General features: G+C 35.9%; 2 protein-coding genes across 3 annotated transcripts in view; one reads left to right on the plus strand and one right to left on the minus strand.

Annotated features, from left to right (window-relative positions):
• The first annotated feature begins 461 nt into the window (after nt 1–461).
• On the plus strand, nt 462–11,010 carry Top2 (DNA topoisomerase 2). Of its 2 annotated transcripts, none has more exons than XM_077435313.1 (16): nt 462–834; nt 2,304–2,541; nt 2,620–4,519; nt 5,850–6,341; nt 6,418–6,658; nt 6,849–7,006; nt 7,106–7,314; nt 7,385–7,522; nt 7,605–7,743; nt 8,024–8,144; nt 8,780–8,941; nt 9,024–9,182; nt 9,260–9,379; nt 9,453–9,624; nt 9,725–9,984; nt 10,058–11,010. In XM_077435313.1, the coding sequence occupies exons 2-16, from the start codon at nt 2,319–2,321 to the stop codon at nt 10,238–10,240; spliced, it is 4,677 nt and encodes a 1,558-aa protein (XP_077291439.1). In that variant the 5' UTR covers nt 462–834; nt 2,304–2,318; the 3' UTR covers nt 10,241–11,010. The 2 variants fall into 2 exon arrangements, with proteins under 2 accessions (XP_077291439.1, XP_077291438.1); XM_077435312.1 differs by having other exon boundaries at nt 490–1,076.
• Nucleotides 11,011–12,486: 1,476 nt separating this feature from the next.
• LOC143914306 (uncharacterized) overlaps nt 12,487–20,957 on the minus strand; it is an 84,331-nt gene continuing 75,860 nt past the window's right edge. Inside the window, exons 4-6 of the mRNA XM_077434482.1 lie at nt 13,360–13,453; nt 13,123–13,277; nt 12,487–13,047 (exon numbers count right to left, since the gene is read on the minus strand). Of these exons, the coding sequence (XP_077290608.1) occupies nt 12,774–13,047; nt 13,123–13,277; nt 13,360–13,453 (523 nt within the window). The 3' untranslated portion in view covers nt 12,487–12,773. The remainder of the gene's footprint in view (nt 13,048–13,122; nt 13,278–13,359; nt 13,454–20,957) is intronic.

Here is a 20,957-nt window from a genome sequence, read left to right on the forward strand (position 1 = left end):
TACGCGGACTTGGAAGATCAACCAGCCGGACGAGCCAGCAACACACTGCCGTATCCAGAGACCTTCCGAACATAGCCGAACAACGAGCCAGCAACACACTGCCGCATCCAGAGACCTTCTGAACATAGCGGAATGCCGAGCCAGCGACACTCTACCACATCCAGAGACCGCTGAACGACATACTTTTGCCCAAATATAATACCTTTGTACAACCATAGGCAAACAATAAAACTTAATAAAACAAGCACAACAGTGCTTCGTTAGGCTGGGATACGGTCAACACACATGTACTCCGCCTACAACATATACGCTACCACCGAGACATACTGCTGGCTAGCTATAAAGCTAGCCAGCAGCTAGACAGCCCTATTTTAGCTAGACCTCTCCTCGGAGAGAGTTTTGACATTTTAGGAGCGAATTTGACATTTGAGAAAAAGAGAGCGACAACGTTCCGCTGGGCTAGAGTCGGAGTGGGTTGGTAGCGCCGGTGCGTCGCGTCTGGTTTGAGTTGTGTTTGTAACGTCTAACGTCTAACGTCTAACGCCTAGCGTTTTACGTCGAGCGTCCAACGTCCAGCTCCTCGTCGTAACATCTGACTCAGTGGCGGCCGACTCGGTCTGGTCGCCGTCGAGATCGCTGTCGCCGCGCTGCCATCGCCATCGTCCTTCGCCCGTTCGTCCTCCATCTTTGGCTCGTCCACCGCTCGCCGGAGCCGGCGTTCGCTGCCCCCGAGGCGGACGACTGCCGGCCCCCCTCGCACCTCCCCCACCCCCGCCACCCCGCACCCTGACCCCTCCACCCCCCGCACCCCTGCCGTGACGTGACCCGTATCAGGTGAGACATTCGCGCCATATTCATTCGCGTACGTTCGCACGCGCACTTACGCCTCCCGTGTCAAATCTCTCTCACCCTCAACCTCAACCTCATCTCCCTTCAATCTCTCCCTCCTACTCTGCCCGACCTTTCTGTCCGCTCATTAATGCTCGTTTTGCAATCTCTGCCGATTTGTGTACATGCTGACGTTCAAAAAGTTTCTATGCGACGTACATAACCTCAAACCTATCGTTTGCCGTACGGTGAGTCGCCAACTGATAATGCATATGCCAAGATCCACGTTGTAAAATACTAGTGATGATGTTCTATGAATGGAAACGAAATGAATACAATTAAAAAAATCTTCATTTGTTTTTTTTATTTAATTTATTATTTGAATCGAAAAAAAATAATATTATTTATCGACCGACCAATCACGAACATCTTTGAACAATCCAGCCAATCAGGAACGACTTTAATCAGAAACGAATTACAGACGCCGTTTTAGTTTTATATATTACCAGTGGTTTTACCCGGCTTCGCTCAGTATATGTTATATAATTTGTAGTATAAACCGCTTAAACATGATTAATCTAATGGTAAATATTAATTTGTTTTTTGTTAAATTTATTTGAATCGAAAAAAAATAATATTCAACCATCATCATAGAAACTTTAATTTGTTTTTGAATCTCCCAATCAAACCTTACAACCTTACAAAGTTCTTTCGAAATTATACATATATTAGACTAGTGTTTTTACCCGGCTTTGCTCGGTTTGTAATATAAACCGCTTAAATATGGCCAATCTAATAGTTAACATTTTATTAAATTTATTTGAATATTTATTTGTTTTTTTTTTTTAAATTAAATTTAACGTCATGGATTTCCGAACCAAACAAACATACATACAAAGTCTCTTTCGAAATTATATATTAGATTTATTTATTGAAAAATCAACAGACAACAGATGTAGAAATGCATAAAAATAATGAATAAATTTAACAAAATAACATCTGAGCGCAATTATAGATTTTTACAAATTGCATAAAATGGTACATAGAGATAAACAATAAAAACTAAAACATGACTAAATAGAACAGTGCATGAGTTAGATTAGATAGTTGGCATTTGCCAGTTAGTGTAATTTGAACAATATTACGGAGAGGATAAATTAAGTTTGCTTGTTGTTCAGTATTCATTGAAAGAATAGTATTACATGTCGGAGATAAGCTGGAGTCTGATTCGTTAAAAATTCCAAGAACTCAAACTTGATTATTTTTATCTAATGTAAATGGATATTAAATTATTAACCAAGAGTAATACTCAAATGTATGCAGATTTGAGTTGAGGCTGATATTTTACAAATTCATTCAAACAGATTTATCACATTTTCTGTATTATATATTGTTTCGTTTAATTCATAATTCAAAATACTATTTTTCAATTAATGCTTCATATAATTAATTGTAATTATTTCTCATTTTTTCAGACATTCTTTAGAAAGATGGCTACTGATACAACAGAAAACAATGAAAATGCTCCGCCTATGCCTAAAACTAACCAAAAGGCTTCAATTGAAAAGATATACCAGAAAAAATCACAATTGGAACATATTCTTCTTCGTCCTGACACTTACGTAGGATCCGTAGAAAAGGCTACTGAATTAATGTGGGTCTACGACAAGGAAAAAGATATGATTTTACAAAAAGAAATCACATACGTCCCTGGTAAATATTACTAAATTAAATACATCGATAATAGTAATCAGTACTTAGATAACTGTAATAAACATATGAATGTTTCAGGTCTTTACAAAATATTCGATGAAATATTAGTAAATGCGGCTGATAATAAGCAGCGTGATCCTAAAATGGATACAATCAAAATAGAAATCAACGCAGATACTAATTCCATTTCCGTTTATAACAATGGTTCTGGTATTCCCATTGCAATGCATAAAGACGAAAAAATGTATGTGCCTACTATGATTTTCGGCCATCTTTTGACATCTTCGAATTACAACGACGAAGAAGAGAAGGTAACGGGTGGCCGAAACGGCTATGGTGCAAAACTTTGCAATATATTTTCAACCAAATTCACCGTCGATACTGCCTCTAAGAAGTATAAGAAAGTTTTCAAACAAACTTGGGGATCCAATATGGGGAAAGCGTCTGAGCCCAAAATTAAAGACTCTGACAAGGGTGAAGATTATACGAAGATAATTTTCAGTCCTGATTTGGGCAAATTCGGCATGGACAAACTTGATGAGGATATTGTCAGTTTGATGTCACGGAGAGCATACGACGTGGCCGCTTCTACAGGAGTCAAAGTATATTTAAACGGTAAAAGACTTCCCGTTTCGAAACTGAAAGATTACATTAATATGTACATTAAGGGTAAGGAAGATGAAAACGGTTCTCCGTTAAAAATTTGCTTCCAACATGTCAGCGAGCGGTGGCAAGTAGCGTGCACATTATCCGATAGAGGCTTTCAACAAACTTCATTCGTCAATTCCATTGCAACGACGAAAGGAGGGAAACACGTAGATCATATAGCTGATATGATCGTTAAAAAAGTGATAGTATTGCTCAAGAAGAAAAATAAAGGCGGAGTTGATATTAAGCCTTTCCAAGTAAAGAATCATATGTGGATATTCGTCAATTGCTTGATTGTAAATCCTTCATTTGATTCTCAAACAAAAGAGAACATGACACTTCAAGTAAAAAATTTCGGTTCCAAGTGTAATTTATCAGATGAATTCATCAATGCGATAGGTAAATGTGGGATCGTCGAGGCCGTTTTGAATTGGGCCAAGTTTAAAGCCCAAAGTGAGCTGGCCAAGACCTCTGGAAAGAAACAGAGCAAACCCAAAGACTTGCCATCAAAATTAGTAGAGGCTAACGATGCCGGAACTCGGAACGCTCATTTGTGTACGCTCATTGTCACTGAGGGAGATTCAGCTAAGACTCTAGCTGTCGCCGGACTAAGTGTAGTAGGGCAAACCCACTACGGAGTATTCCCACTCAAGGGTAAACCTTTGAACGTCAGGGATGCTTCTCACAAACAGGTCTTGGAGAATGCCGAAATCAACAGCGTGATTAAAATTCTTGGTCTGGTATATAAAAAGAAGTATTTGACAATGGACGACTTGAAGACACTCCGATATGGCAAATTGATGATAATGGCTGATCAAGATCAAGACGGTTCTCACATCAAAGGCTTGGTCATTAATTTCATCCACCATAACTGGCCGGATCTGTTGAAATTGCCGTTTTTGGAAGAGTTCATTACTCCGATCGTCAAAGCCAGTAAAAAGGGAAAAGAGATATCGTTCTATTCGTTGCCTGAGTTCGAAGAGTGGAAGAGTGGTACGCCAAATCAGCACACGTTCAACATCAAGTACTACAAAGGTTTGGGTACTTCCACGTCCAAGGAAGCTAAAGAGTATTTCCAGAATATGGAACGACATCGGATTCCCTTTAAGTATAGCGGTTCGCTGGACGATCGCAATATAGAATTGGCGTTTTCCAAGAAGGCAGCCGATCAGCGTAAGGAATGGTTGACGAATTTCATGGATGAAACCAAACGAAGGAAAGAAATTGGGCTTAATGAGAGATATCTATACACAAAAGACTTGCGTTCTGTAACATATTCCGATTTTATCAATTTAGAATTGGTGCTTTTCTCAAACGGAGACAACATTAGGTAAGTTTATTTCAATAAAAATGTTTCTTTTACAATTTTCTATATTCATGGCTGTAGACTACTGATGTCAAACCTACCAAAAGCAATCAGCGGACATCATAAGCTGTCGTCTTTTGTCCTCCCAATCCAAAATTGGGATACCTCAATTAGGCTCCTCCAAATGAAGATGTCTTGCGCTAGTTCCGGAAATTGATTCCACTCTAATGCAATCTTCTTTCGATAATCTTTTCTTAAGTACTCTAGACAGCTAGCATAATTGGTAATCCCAAGCTAATCTATATATAATAAGTTCCAGATCTATACTTTGGATTTCCTTATATTTGCATTTCATATTTGATGTATTTTGCCAGTGATGATGTATGGATATGAAACTTGTACATTGAATGCCAATATGCTACACAAAGTCCAATGCACTCGAAGAGGTATGGAATACTGTATGCTTGGCATACCGAAGAAAGATAGAAAGCGGAATACGTTGATGAAAAGTACAAGGGTAGTGGATAAAGTGTAGAAATTTGAAATGCCAACGGGCGGGTCATGTGGCTAGAAGAATGGACGAAAGTGTTAGAATGGTACCCGAGAGAATGTAAAAGGGTAAAAGGAAGACGGGTAGATGAAATTAGAAAAATGTGTGCGGTGAGATGGAAGAGTTGCACAAAATAGAGACAAGTAGAAGCGTGTTGAAGATGCTTTCATCCTACAGTGGATGGTGAATGATGATGATAATTCAATCCATGTAACTTCAACTACTTTGGATTTGATATGATTTAATTTTGATAGAAATTGTTTGAACTGATCTGTATGTATTACCTAATGATCATTTTGGTTTTTTGGCTCAACCTAATGGTAAGACCACACTCAAAAGTGCGGCGCGTGAAGTGTATATGGACTCCACCTGGCAGAGGCGTATCTTCATGTAATTAATTCGTACGATCTTATTATTTCGACAAGTTTCTCTTAGATTTCTTTAAATATGAAAATTATCCTTATCGATTACTGTTAATCTATCTATATAATATATAAAAATCAGTTTGTCTGTCACGTATGCGTTCCTATTCCATTCAACCGAATGCAATGAAACTTACATAGTTACTGTGTGTATGCCTGCGATGGTTTCTGTAAAAAAAATATAAAATATTATCGAAAACAGTCCCAAGCGGTGAAGTTTGCGAAGGGACGCGATGGTACAGATTTGGCGTACCGGAATAAAAAAAATCTAAAAAAAAACACATACTATTCTCACTGTTTCCATCTTACAACGAATATGTCTATTTTATTAAATAAGTGTCGATTTTCTTAGTGTATATTGCAATTTAATTTAATTTTTCAGGTCTATTCCGTCTATGATTGATGGCTTTAAACCAGGACAACGTAAAGTCATATTCACATGTATCAAACGTAATGACAAGCGTGAAGTAAAAGTTGCTCAATTGGCTGGCTCCGTTGCTGAGCATTCTGCGTATCACCACGGTGAAGCGTCATTGTGCGCCACCATTGTTAATTTAGCTCAGAATCATGTCGGATCCAATAACATTAACCTTTTGGAGCCCAGGGGTCAGTTCGGTTCCAGGTTGGAGGGCGGCAAAGACTCTGCCAGTGCTCGTTACATTTTCACGAAAATGTCGCCCATAACTAGACTGATTTTCCATCCTCACGACGATCCCCTGCTGACTCACGAATACGACGACAACCAAAGGATCCAACCGATACATTACATGCCCATCATTCCGATGGTTCTTGTAAATGGTGCTGAGGGTATCGGAACCGGTTGGTCTACGAAAATTCCATCGTTCAATCCCAGAGACATAGTGAAAAATATCAGGTGATTAGGATTAGATATTCATAATGTATCGTTGACTATTATATGAATTTTTGTCTGATGGTTTGATTGTTATCAGGAGAATGTTGGACGGTGAAGAGCCTTTCCAGATGCATCCGTGGTATAAAAACTTTAAAGGAACTGTTGAACCGTTCCAAGACAAGTACGTTATATCCGGAGAAGCAGCCATTTTACCAGAACATGAGACTATTGAAATCACAGAGTTGCCCGTTGGTACATGGACACATCCGTACAAAGCCAATGTTATAATGCCGATGTATGGAAATGAAAAAATTAAACCAACCATCAGCAGTTTCCAGGTATTATACGTTTATTTTTATGTTATTTACATATGTTTGTAACATGCCCGTTAATATCCGGTGTATGAACTTTTTTGCTGCTTGACTTAATTTTTATTCCATTAAATTTAATTTGCCTTGAATATATGAATATTCTCAATCTTCATCCTGTTGGTTTTATTAAAATGTTTGCTTATGATTTTGATTTTAGGAACATGTCACTGATGTTTCTGTCAGGTATGTTGTAAAATTGCTTCCTGGAAAACTGTCTGAAATAGAGAGCGATGGAGTTCATAAAGTTTTCAAGCTTCAAACAACTATATCTCTCAATGTGATGAATGCTTTTGATGAGAACGGTTGCTTGAAAAGGTATTTTTTTTTCTTTCGTTTGTTACTTTCCGTGTATTAAATTATGGTTTTGTTATTTTAAAATTATTAATTGTATTTCTTGTATTATTTTTATCCTAGGTATGAAAAAGTAGAAGACATTTTGAAGGAATTCTACGAATTGCGAATGAAATATTATGTCAAACGCAAGTCTTTCCTTCTCGGTCAATTTCAAGCAGAGGTAGATAAAATATCCAATCAAGCTCGGTTCATTGTTGAAAAGTGTGATAAAGATCTAGTCGTCGAAAATAAGAAAAGAAAAGCTTTAATAGAAGAATTGAAAAAAAGGGGTTTGTTTTATTCGATGTACTGTTTATTTGTTTCCGTTTGTAAATTATTTAAACATTCGATTTTAATCAGGTTACGCTTCTGATCCTGTCGAGGTGTGGAAGAAGCGGGTGCAAAAGGAACTTAACATTCAAGAAGACGAACAGGAAGAGAGCGAAAGTGAAAAGGAGGAAGAAGAAACGGCAAAGGGAGATAAACCAATTGATTCAGGTTTTTTTTTTTTACACAGTTTCATTATACATATGTGTAGATGAGAGTGACTCAATTAATTCTAATTATTATATACTTGTAGAGAAAGCATTCGCCCAATTGAAGGAGGTGAAGATGTACAACTATCTGCTAGGCATGTCTATGTGGATGTTAACGAAGGAAAAGAAAGACGAATTGTTAAAAAAGAAGGATCAGAAGCTAGCGGAAATGAGTATACTCAAGTAAGTTTCTTTTTTTATTCCAAGCTACATACACATATTTTTATTTTATTATGACTTATCACAGTAAGAATTGGTTTCTCTAATGCGTACACACAAACCAAATGGCCCATACAGTGTTCATAATTAGCGAATATGAAAGCATATTAGTGTTTTAAATCACAATTTATTCATTTAGTTTTACGCGCCCAACCAAGCGATGCTGCGTGACATCACTGCTTCCACAACTGATAAAACAACTTTCAGTTTATATATATTTATGTATGTATTATTATCATTACAGGGCTAAAACTCCAACGACGTTATGGAAGGATGATTTGGATGCTTTTATATCTAAACTTGACGAACTAGAAGATAAAGAAAGAAAAGAGGAATTGGAAACCATGAAAAAGTCTTTCGATTCTGTAAGAATTTATCTTGATTGTTTTATTCGTTTGAAGATTTTATTTAGCTAGTAGCATAGTTCTGTGGTTGCGTTGATACTAATCACCAAGAGGTCTCGATTTTGAGCCTTGGTTGAAAAGATTTTATTCAGAGTATTTCTGCAGTGACTTGGATATTTGTGACTCGTGAAGTTGATGGTTTCCTATCAAAGTTTGCCAATTTATCTGATTTCATTGTTGAAACGGTTCCTCACCAAATTTTCTATTTCACCAACTACTATTTAATTTTCACCAACTACTATTTGAATATAATTAAAACTTATTAAAAAAATATATTAAGTTTATTTATGTAAAAGTTTAACCATAGGTGTCGCTTTGGGGCAATATGTAATGACACCATGGTAAAAATATCAATATATTTTTATTATTATTTGAATTTCGTGATATATTTAAAAATTAATTCATAATTAGTATTATGAATTGATTTATAAAACTTTTTGTATTTACATTCATCTTATATTTATTTTCTAACATGCTTACTTAGGGAGACAAATCAAAAGTAAGACCAATTCAATTAACCAAAAGTATTCAATTGCCATTTTAATGTCCATGAATTTTCAAAGTTTACTCTATGATTTTTTTTTTGTCGATTGTAGGCGAAACGGACTAAAAATAAGCATCAAAATAATTTGAAAGACTTCTTCCCTTCATCGGATGGATCCAGAGTTGAACCTAGAATTAACGACGATTTAATGAAACGTATCTTAGCCGCAGAAAAGTTGAAACTTAAAAAAGAGATAAAGAAAGAATACGACCCGGTCAGTATATTTAATGGCACTTTGTATGTAATATGTTAAATTGAAATGTAATGTAATAAAATTTCGTTGTGCGATGGATTAGGATGATCCGAGCGGTATTAGTCCAGTGACTTCTACCGAGAAAAAAACAAAAGCGCCTAAAGTTAAGAAAGAGAAAACCGATAAAGAAGATAAGAGTGACGGAATGAAACAAACAAAATTAACTTTCAAAAAAGAGAGCCCTGAAAAGGGAAAGAAAAATGTGAGTATTTTCCATATAGAATGGTTTTGTTTCTATGCGCGTTTGTTACTGATTATTTTTATTTTATGTTTTTGTAGAAAAAGAAAAAAGCTATATCAGATAGTGAGGATGACATCAATATGTCTGGAAGCGATTTTAGTATACCTGATCCGCCAGTTGAGCAAAGACAGAAAGTTAACCGCCGAGCTGCAACCAAAGTAATTGAAATCTATGCATAAAATAAGTATGTAATTTGTAGATGCAGACTTTGAAGTTTTTTTTTTTTTTTAGGTTAATACATATTCGCAAGATTCTGACAATAAATCCGATTCGGAACCAGAGCTATTCGATAACGAAGTTGATGATAAAAATTCTTACAAACCTCAAGCTATATCAGATAGTGATAGTGATATGGGTATAAATAAAAGAAATGGTAACTCAAAACCATTACAAATTGATTCTGGTTAGTAATATACTATGTATATCTTTCTGTTCATTCATTTTTTTTTTAAACAAAGTTTATATATATATATATATATATATATATGTATTATTTTTTTCAGATAATCTTTTTGATTCCCTTATACAAGAAGAACAAAATAATAAGCCTGAACCTGTATCTAAAGCTGCTGCTAAGACGTACGAAATATCTGATAGCGATAGTGACGCTGCTCCTCCACCAGTAGCTGAGGCACCGAAGAAGGCCACAACAGGCAATAAAAGAAAACTCTTCAAAACGACAAATGCTCCCGCTAAACGAGCAGGAAAGGCTAATTCGGATGTTATCGAAAATAGTGATAGTGATAGCCCGTTTGTGAAAAAGGTTTGTTGATTTTCCACTTTTAATGAATTTACATAGTTTATCGGGTTGAATAATGTCTTATTATTTTTTTTAGAAGCCAAAAACCGTAAGTAAAAAGCCCAAAAAGATGAACCAATCTGGATCAGATTCCGATGATTTTGTTCCTGATAGTGATAGCATGAAGTCTGCCCCCGCCGTCAAAGGTAGAGCAGGCGGTCGAGCAAAGAAACCGACCAAGTATGCACAGATGAGTTCCTCAGACGGTGATGACTATTAGCGCAAATTTATAGATTGGAAGAAATGCTCATCGATCGTCCACAGCTATTGACTTACGACTTAATTTATGTACGACGACTAAACAGAAGCTTACTGCACAAGTCAGAAGAAAAAAAAAAGAATATTCATGCATAAAGATATGACCCTAAAAAAATGGAATATATCATAGTTTAATATTGTATTTTTTTATATGAATTTAATATTTATATAAATAATTCAAAACTGTTAAGAATGTATTAGTGAATGTATACGGTGAGAGTTGTATTCGATTTTGTGGCATCTTTTCCGTTTCTTCATTGTGTAATTACACAAGTGTACAAATTGTGATTTTCTGATATACGGATGAGTAAATTTGATGCGTCGAGGGGACGCATTTGGTCTCATCGTCGACTGAAAAATTATCAACCTTAACAGTATTGGTGATTTTCTACTTGTTGCAGTATTTGTCAATTCAGGAATTTATTACGGGAAATAGTAAGATGTGCACATTGTAATTTTAATATGAAATGATTTATTTTTGATAAAAATATATCAGAAAATCTGCAAGCCATTTAAATTGTGGAAAGTTTCAAATTGACTTTTTCGACTTTTCCACTGTTGATTATTCAAGTTTTACATACATATAATAGAAATAGTTTTTGTTGACTAATGACTTAAACTGATATTGTATTTGGCCTTACATGTTTTTCATTATTTGAACCGAATCTCATTTTTCCTTTTGTTTTTTTTTCTTTTTGGTTTAAATTTTGTAGAGATTGTCATTATTTGAACGTATTTGACAAATAATATTACATACCAGTGGCGTGCGCTGAAATTCTCTCTCTTTTGAACAGCCTGTTCCTCTTGTATCCTGTTCGTGCACATTAAGTAAGGCTGTACGACAAAAAGAGAGAGAATTTCAGCGCACGCCACTGTTACATACATATGTATATTTCTAACAAGTTATATGTATATTTAAATAAATACTTACGTGTACCTACAATAAACTATCACCAAGAAAGATATTGAATTATATGTGTGATAATCTATCTATGACATTGAATTTAGTAATAATTTCATTTGACTTGGGTATTTTAATGTTGAATTTTTCATTTTACATTTGAGGAGCAGTTTTTTATTCTTGACCCTGGATTTTATGACTTTTCTTTGAACATATCAATATTTTATATTTTAGTTAGTATTGAGTCGCTGTTCCTTTTTATTTATTTTTAATTTTAAATGTCTTTCAATGTATTTTTTTGAATAAAAAAAAAACTATTTCATTTTGAATGAACGCCGTGCTATTTGACGAAAAAATTGTGTGTATCCAGTAATAAATTAACGGTTGTGTATGACTAAAATTTAATTGTATGTCATAATTTTTCAAAAGTAATCTTTATAACATTGATTTTGTGACAAATTGTAGAACCACATATGTATGTATGTACTAGTACTTGTATTAAGATAATTTTTATTAGAAGATAATTCATTTTAGTGTATGTAAGTTAAATATTTTATAATTAAATTAAATGTCTCTTTATATTAATTTGCGTTTTGAATCCTTCACTGCTGAACAAACCTTAGGGGGAAAACACACTAAATCGAATGCCATGCATATCTTCGGGACTTCCGTCTGGGTAGGGTGTTTCTTCAGGTCATCGTTAATCGCACGACCCTATTTCGACGAGTTTCTCCTACATTTCTTCAAATATGGGAATCACTGTCTATACAAGGAAGATACATTACCGAAAACACTCCAGAGGGTGAGTTTTAGCCTGGCATAGATCAGGCGTGGTTTTTTTTTTATATGTTTTGTGTATCTGCGCCCTTATTTTAACGGGCTTGAACTGACAGCTGATTTGTGTACATGGAGACATAATCAGGGCCGATGACATTTTTTACCTACATATGTAAGGATATGTATAAAAAAGTTATTTAGGAAATATGATTTATATTATTATCGATATAACGTCAATAACTGATTGCGTACTGCCACTTTACTAAAACTGCTTGCGACATCTATAGGTCATTCATGCAACTGCCGTGTATTTGTATGTGTGTACACAAAATGCTTGGATGCGCCCGTATAACCAATAAGTACCTTAGTTTGAGTTCATAGTGCAGATCTTTCAATAATTCGAGATGTTTAAAATAACTATAACAACTTTTCTTTGATTATTTTAATTCAATCAATACAAATTTTATATAATGATTATTACATATAAATGGATGTTATCGGAAGAATTGTAAATCACATTTGATGGCGTATAAAATATATATGTATATATTAATTAGCATAATGATAAAATTAAATATATTTTTATTTATAAAATACATAATTAAATTTGCGTAATATTTACACTTACAATTATTTAGTAATAAATACATATAATGTTAGTTTTATTCATATTCGTAATACACACAGTATGCATGACTGTTACATTACATTTATTAACATGTTCGTTTCCGTCGACTGTTAAACTTAATTTTTAATCACTGAGTCTCGTTACGTTATTAGTTGCACATTATTAAGAGTTTTACATTTACTTATATCGTTAGTATCGACTTATTTTGCTCTCGCGGTCTGAATACTTTCCACTTAATTTGCTAACGGAGTATCTATCCGAGTATCTGTCGTCTCCGTGATACGGTTTCTCACCCGCCCTGTAGTGTATCTCCGATGGACCGATGGTCTTGGACCAGTGGTGTGTCCAGTATAAGTCCTCCGGATGCACCGTCCTTGGAGCGTCCCTACACACAACCACACAGTATATCATACTGCCGATGAGTGTCAGGAAACCGAAGATTAAGAAGACGATACCCAAGATCCTAAAAAAAAAAAAAACAACAATTATATTACTTTTGTATTCATATTATTTTTTTTTTTTTTTTCGATGTACTGACCAGACAAACAATGGTTCGAAGAACTGTATTACGATGACGAATCCCAGTGTGATTAGAATGAGGCCGAGATTCAGCAGCAGCATCAGGCAGCACATTCCTTTAATGTTGGGGCAGAAGGGATTCGGTGCTGACATAGCTTCGACTTTAACACCGGCCTATAAATAAAAAACAACATTATTACAAATATGTTTTACAGCATTTGCATGTTTTAATCAACTGATTAGGATGTTTGTATACCTTTCTTGAGTTTTTCGTTCGAGCCGTTGAAGCCACCGAAGGTGCCACACCACTTCTGTAAGAGTATATACTTCTTGGAGCACGAGAATGTCGGCTGAAAATGAAAATTAATAATGGAATGAATATTTAGAAACGGAAATTGTTCATGCACAAACTATTAGGCGTAAGTATTGTAACGTAGAGAGTAGGTGATTGGTGCTCGTCGACCATTTGTTTACTAGCATTGATCACCTGATCTCGCGTTTGCGCCAAAAAGTCTTCACCGTATACAACAACCAATAAGGTCTCGCGACCAATCGACCAATGATCTCTCTGCGCTGATTACATATTCGGCGGATCTGTTCCGTGCTTCATCCGGAGCTGGATCGTTGACGGAACAACAACAAACTGCCTCTATCACTCTGTCTTTCACTCCGATCTCGGAAACCCCTCGTCACGTCCTCACTACAGTATTTTCAATCGTTTATGCCATCCTTCATGTCCCTTAAGAGGGCTGTACACCCAAAACCTAAATTTTGTTGCCTTCGATATATATATTGAGTGAATGCGAAAATATATATATTGAGTGAATGCGACAGTTGCGCTTCGACCAGATAATACGTATTTTAAATCGACAAAATCAAGGTTTCGTATTCTCCTATTTTCTCCTCCGAAACTGGACCAATTTTTAAAAAAATTTCATCATCGGTATGAGAAAGATATTTTCTGTGCAACTATGCGCGTATTTTTTTTAAAAATCGACCTTTAAATAAGCACGCTGAACGCTTTTCATGGGTGTAAAAAAGAGCCGATTTTATAGATGTTTGGCGGCTCCTAGCTCCTATAAAAAATAACTAATCAAAAAAATAAAACGATAGATGCATCCCAATGGTGGATATCCATAGCATATTAAAAAATAATTTCTCTAGTGCCATAATTGAGGAAGGGAGAAGTATAATACGTTTGTATGGACAAGGCGCTGGTATCCAGCCCTCTTAACGCTGCCTTTAATTTGGCATAGAACCGGGAGGAGTGGAGGCGGATCGTCAATTGTATCGCACCAATGACTACGACACGACGATCAGCATTGAGCAAGCGAGAGAAAAATAAAAAAAAGAATGTACATATGCATGGTTACCCTGGGTTGCAATATTAAAAAAAAAAATAGCTGAAACGGGAATTATAGCAACGTTGTAATGTGGTTTCCATAGGATATCCCTTTTAAATACTTGGCGTTTTGATATATCAAAGATTTTGACAGCTTTAAGTTTCATGGAACACCTAGTGAGCCTGTGGCGTAACTACTATGATGCGGTGTATGCGAGCCCTTGGTCGGGAGGGCCTTCGGGAGGATCTCCAAATACTAATATGTACATACATATATTAAAAATAAATAAAAATATAAGAAAATAAATTCATCCTAATTGAAAACAGGTAGAAGTATGTATAAAAAACAATCTACTTGTTCAGCGAACTTGCAATATTAGCATGAAGAAGTTCATAAAATGTCTTCAAATGGGGTTGCCGTAGCGAGCCCGAATTAGTTCTTAGCGAATGTTAAGAGGGCTGGACAGCAGCACCTTGTCCATACAAACGTACTATACTTCTCCCTTCCTCAATTATGGCACTAGAGAAATTATTTTTTAATATGCTATGGATATCCACCATTGGGGTGCATCTATTGTTTTATTTTTTTGATTAATTATTTTTTAAAGGAGCTAGGAGCCGCCAAAAATCTATAAAATCGCCTCTTTTTTACACCCACGAAACGAGTCCAGCGTGCTTATTTAACGGTCGATTTTTAAAAAAATACGCCGATAGATGCACAGAAAGTATCTTTCTCATACCGATGCTGAAATTTTTTTAAAAATTGGTCCAGTTTTGGAGGAGAAAATAGTAGAATGCGAAACCTCGATTTTGTCAATTTAAAATACGTTTTATCTGGCCGAAGCGCAACTGTCGCATTTACTCAATATATATATTGATATATATTGTCGCATTCACTCAATATATATATCGAAGAAAGGAACGGTAACAAAATTAAGATTTCGGGTGTACAGCCCTCTTAAATGCCCGAAAAAGGCGTGGTCAGGAGCGTTATCATGGATAGAGTCAACGAATCCCCCTTCATACCCCCCCCCCCCCCCCAGTTCGAAAATTAATTAATTAATTCGAAAAATATTTTCCATTCTCCTAGGAGTACACGTAAAGGAAAGAGATGGATACGATAACGAGAAAAATACTACGTGTAGTATTTAAACTACATACGCATTCAACATTCGAAATTCGTTGTGAATGTATCCGGATCGCAGAATAGTAGAAGACACATGTACTCGGATATATGCACTCTTCGCACACATGTCGCGAGCTCAAATCGGTTATTTATCTCTTCTACTATTCTGCGATCCGGATACATTCACATCGAATTTCGAATGTTGAATGCGTAGTTTAAATACTACACGTAGTATTTTCCTCGTTATCGTATCCATCTCTTTAGAATGGAAAATATTTTTCAAACTGGGGGGGATTCGTTGACTCCACCCATGATACCGCTCCTGACCATGCCTTTTTCGGGAATTTAACATTCGCTAAGAACTAATTCGGGCTCGTGAGGTAGACCCCCAATTCAAGGCAAAATAACACCGAAAACACGCCAGGGGGTGATTTCGGTGATACTGCGCGCCTCAGGGATGGCTAGGCGTGCTTGGGTTTTTTTGCTTGCTAAAGAGTATCTAATAAAAACACGTGCCGCCTGCCTCTCTATGTGATTTCGCCCTAACTGATCCATTTTACATAGTACCCTCGTAATTTGTTTTGCTTTATTATTAAAGAACAGTTACTCGTATCTATCAAGTATGGAATTAAATACTTGACCACGACGGCTTAAGTTAGGCTAGGATCAAAGAGAAACGGGTCATTCATTGATATTATGTTTTCAACCGTTCATCGGCCTATTTACGGCGCGTTCAATTTAGGCAACATAAAGCCGAGCCGATGATGTATGTAGTTAGGATCTTCAAAGACGTGGCCGTAAAATATATATTAATTCTGTCGAAATTGATATACGACCGAGACATTTTTATTAGAGGGGCAACGCGCCCTAATTGGGGCCTGATTGATTCCCCGCGGGGGTGACCGAGTCCCGATATTTTCCATCGGCGAAAGGCAATCAAACGACCGATTATTCACGTACACTTTACGACCAGAAAAAAGCCCCCGAACGGGCGAGAACGCGGCAACAGCACGTCTTTATTATTCCTAATAGAGCTGACACCTGCGGTAATTGGCCTTTACCTGTCAATAAATAATTTACTGCTAGGAAAGACTGCCGCGATCGAACCGTTTCTTTTTTTTTTTAATCTCTCTATTATTTGTGCCGGACATGGTCGATCATTAGAATCATGGTCGTTGTTGTGAGGGTGCTTAAAACAAACCGACAAAGTGAAGCGCTATTTTGAATGAGCTTAAATGGCTTCATGCTCCAAACGTGTAATATTGCAGTGTTATCACTAGAGGTAGGATAGTCACAGTGCTATCCATTGTTCCATTGTTGTAAATCCTTTGTAAAAAAGGTTCGGCAAACCTTTAACAATGCATTTACAACCTTTCAACAATACGCGGCACCTTCTGGTTCCGGTGACTAGTTATCACCATGAAGATGGCACGATTGTGGAAATTAAGTATTATTATTGAAGGTATTTTGCATACTTGAAAGTTTTATAAAATATACATATATGCATGCACACCATTTTAAAATCAACATATGCAAATGGGTAATTGGACTATTCGTCACATTGGGGTGGTCACAAAGACAATTTTTGCCATGAAAATCGCGAATACACAATATTTGGCACTCAAGTTCTCGTTACTATGATAGTTATCGTTAGTATGATGGACTTTTCGGCTGCCAGATGTTCCGTTATAGAGATTTTAGTGACTTTATGACGAGTAATTTGTGACCAGTAATCACCGAACCATGCAAATGCAAGATTTTTTCAACTCTTAATTTTATTTTTAATATGCCATAATTATTGCCTTAATATGTACATATATGTATATGTAATACAACGCCGAGTATATCTATGTTAGTACCCAATGTATGACATTGAAATGAACGATTGTACGTGGGCGAACCGCCATTTTGACATTTCACGAATTCGTTCCATATTTTCACATTTGATGTCCTTATACAAATATTGAAAAAGTCTTCATCGATGATTTGAAATATTTCATTTAACTTCTAGCCATTTTGAATCGTTATAGAGCTGTCATCTCTGTATGGATTGGAATTCCTGATATAAATGCATTAGCAGCTATTTTATTGTAAACATTGCAATGAATTTGAACTAGGGGCGTCATTTCAGCTTTTCCCAGGTGGGGCAAAAATTTTGACCAGTAAGGAATGACTTTCTAGGTAGGGGGGTGTATTATATGTAAAAAATGAGTGTATATAAAGTACAAAATAAGCTCCTGAATATCTTTCAAATCAAGACAAACAACAAAACAAAATATATTTTGGGAGTTACCATTTTTTTTTCTGGGAAAGATTGACGTATTTATACCTAACAGTGTTCTAAACAATTTCAAAATTCTATTTTTGTTGGTTTAGTATTTTAATTCAAATTCATAATAATACATTAAACCCGTTCAAATTACGCCCCTGATTTGAACGAACGCGTGTTTTCTTTAATACTTTATGACATTATATGAAATTGCATCAAATTTTTTACTACTCCGAAAGTCCTGTTGACATTTTTATTTTAGAACAACGGGATGCGTGTACTATTTTTTTCCCCTACATCAAAAACTATTTAGACCGAATTTCAAACATCATGTATTATACGTATGTATGTAGGTATGTATATTTGATGCTTATCAACCATATAGCCTGGTATTTTCCTACTACATACCAAGTACCAACTATTAATAGTTGAAGAACCTTTCATTAAAACGGCTAACCGAAACCTTCAATTCTTTAATTGCATTTCCTACGAATAACCAATCAAAAAAAATTACTCAACGCAATAATCCAACAGATGCATTTCGTTCGAAATAAAAATCTATTTATTCACAGCATCCGACTCCTCCTTTTATTTAATTAAAACGCACAGAGTTCAAAATTAGTTTCGAACACCTCCACAGGTGATCTCGAACTTTGATTAGGTACATATATACACGATCAAATTCGGCGTATAAACTCATGTTTAAACAAAATCGAACAGACTTGAGTCTTATTATATTATACTATGTGGAACGTGGGATAATTGCCAATGAGCATTTCGACAATCCGAACAATAACAATGGCAATAATTGCAATTGCAAATATTGCACCACCGCCTCGACGCCGAAATTTGTATGGAAAATTCAAATTTTCAACGAATAAATTGAACTATCAAGACGAAGACAAGACCAGCGAGTATATAAATAGAATTTCAATATGGCGAATGCAGTTTTAACAGGGTGCATTCCAGTGTACATGGTTGCGTTGACCCTCGCGCGACCTCAGGGTGCAGATCACCCGAGCCGCCCCGATTTGCAAACAATGGCCATGCCGTGTTTATCTATTGATCCAACCGGTTGACAAACGCTATTTGATGTACGAGATCTGCGGCCATGAATATTTATGCTTCGTACGACCCGTTAAAGACCCATTTCACTTGGGAGGCGGCCCTTCTGGTCTTCAATGGTTGTTTTGTTCTAATACTTCATCCAGCACAAGCAACGTTTCTGTTTGTATCCTCCTATTCCAGCTTGTATCGGTATATCGATAGACTTGATTTTAATTTTGAATGTTGATGAACAAGTTGCGTTTATTTCAATAGTTACACGATTTATCAACGGCTTGCAGCTCCGACCCAATATCTAGAATAGGAGAAAAGAAGTAGACATGCTATCAAATTGGTTGGTACCTCACCTGAAATAATGCTTATACGATTTTGAAAACGTGATGTTTATTATTAATTTAATGGCTACGTTTGGTTATTATTATTAAAATGCAGATAAAATTGTCCTAATCTTTACAAGGGCAAGTAGATATTCATTCCCGTTTTAAGCTCATCCAACATGCAAATATCATAATTAGAGGTAGGACCGGAAGCGTGATTTTTCCAGGAAACAGGTCGTTTTGGGTCTATTTTCCTGGAAACAGGGCAAACTACAAAGCTAGAGAGCATAAAAAAAGGTTCATCATAAAAATGAACAAAGCACAGCGAACAAAGAACAATGAATGGCGCAAAGTTGGTCCGCTCTTTAATCATAATACACTTCTATTCATCTCTATTTTGGGTAACTTTCATCCATATCATCCCAAACATCTTTCTAATTCTATCCACCCTTTTTCCTTGGGGCCTTCAACACTCTCTCGTGTACCATTCGAAAACTTCTTTCGCCAATTTTTCTAGCTACGTGAACCGGCTGTATGCTGTATGTAATTATAAGTTTGTGTAAATAAATTTAATTAGTTTTAAAAGAGGATAAAGGTACAATACAAACGCGGCTACCGTGATCTCTTCGGGCTACCAAGGGGTTGCAGCGCGTCGTAGATGTTTGTAGAAGAGCATGTGCCTCATTTTGAGGCCATTCTCAGGATGAGAGTGGCCCCCCTACGTTATCGTGTATGTGAATCGACAAATTATTTTCATGCTGCTGCGACTTCTCATTTCCGCTCATCACTGCATGCTCGGTGGATGGAGATATTCACCGACGGCCATAAAGTGACTTAATGGCCGATTGATTAATGAATTATTATTTATTTAATATTTTTATTATATATACATATATTATTATTATCATTATATTATATTTATTTATTTTATCATTAATTTGTATTATCTATATATTATTTTCGTGGACGATGGGGATTGGACTATTCTCCCTATCGTCTGGAATAAAAAGTTATTATGAATGAAATATAGAAGAGGGTTTTTAATGAGCAGGGAAAGAAATCTCTAGGCAAAATTGTAAAGTCTTATAACATTCACAATATGTATGTTTCAAGAGACCTTAAAAAAAGTACACCTGTGTTTTAAAACCAGAATATATTAGTAATAATAATGAATATTAAGGTAGATGTGTATGTATGTATATTTGTATATAACTGAAGATCAAAAAAGTCAATATACCGTTAATAAAAAATAAGTACCATACATTTAAACAATTTAAGCACCACATTTAATACAAGTGCAAAAACATGATTAAAAAATTTGCATAAAAACTCTACAAACGATGAAACGAATGGTTAAAGGTTAAAATCCAACCAGATGAACCGTTATTGCTAAATACGTGTTTTAATAGCGATCATCAAATATACACCTAGACAGATAGTCGATTTTGAGAATTCCCGCCATTTTAACACATCCAATATGGTGCCGAACGCGATTTATTGCGTCACAGCAGAAACACCAATCCACATTATTTCCATTTACGCAATTTTCGCACCGAAATTTTCCCATATAAGTGAAATTAAAACGAGCCGAGATCGTATCTGCGCATCATTAGTTATGCTATCGTCGGAAATCGTGAGTTTTCTTACGAACACATAAATTTCGGAAGAAACACGAAGTTCGAATTTATTATCGCGTTCGGCCATTAGGCGCATTCTTTTGTCACACGATTAATCA

The sequence above is a fragment of the Arctopsyche grandis genome, chromosome 7 (assembly GCF_051622035.1).
Source record: "Arctopsyche grandis isolate Sample6627 chromosome 7, ASM5162203v2, whole genome shotgun sequence".
Lineage (NCBI taxonomy): Eukaryota > Metazoa > Arthropoda > Insecta > Trichoptera > Hydropsychidae > Arctopsyche > Arctopsyche grandis.

Excerpts from the sequence above, each read along its gene's own strand:
- Top2 (XM_077435312.1), top strand. The coding sequence starts at position 1,014 with ATGCTGACGTTCAAAAAGTTTCTATGCGACGTACATAACCTCAAACCT. Across the intron at positions 7,315-7,384 it reads AGAAGAATTGAAAAAAAGGG|GTTACGCTTCTGATCCTGTC; the intron begins GTTTGTTTTATT and ends GATTTTAATCAG. Across the intron at positions 7,523-7,604 it reads AGATAAACCAATTGATTCAG|AGAAAGCATTCGCCCAATTG; the intron begins GTTTTTTTTTTT and ends ATATACTTGTAG.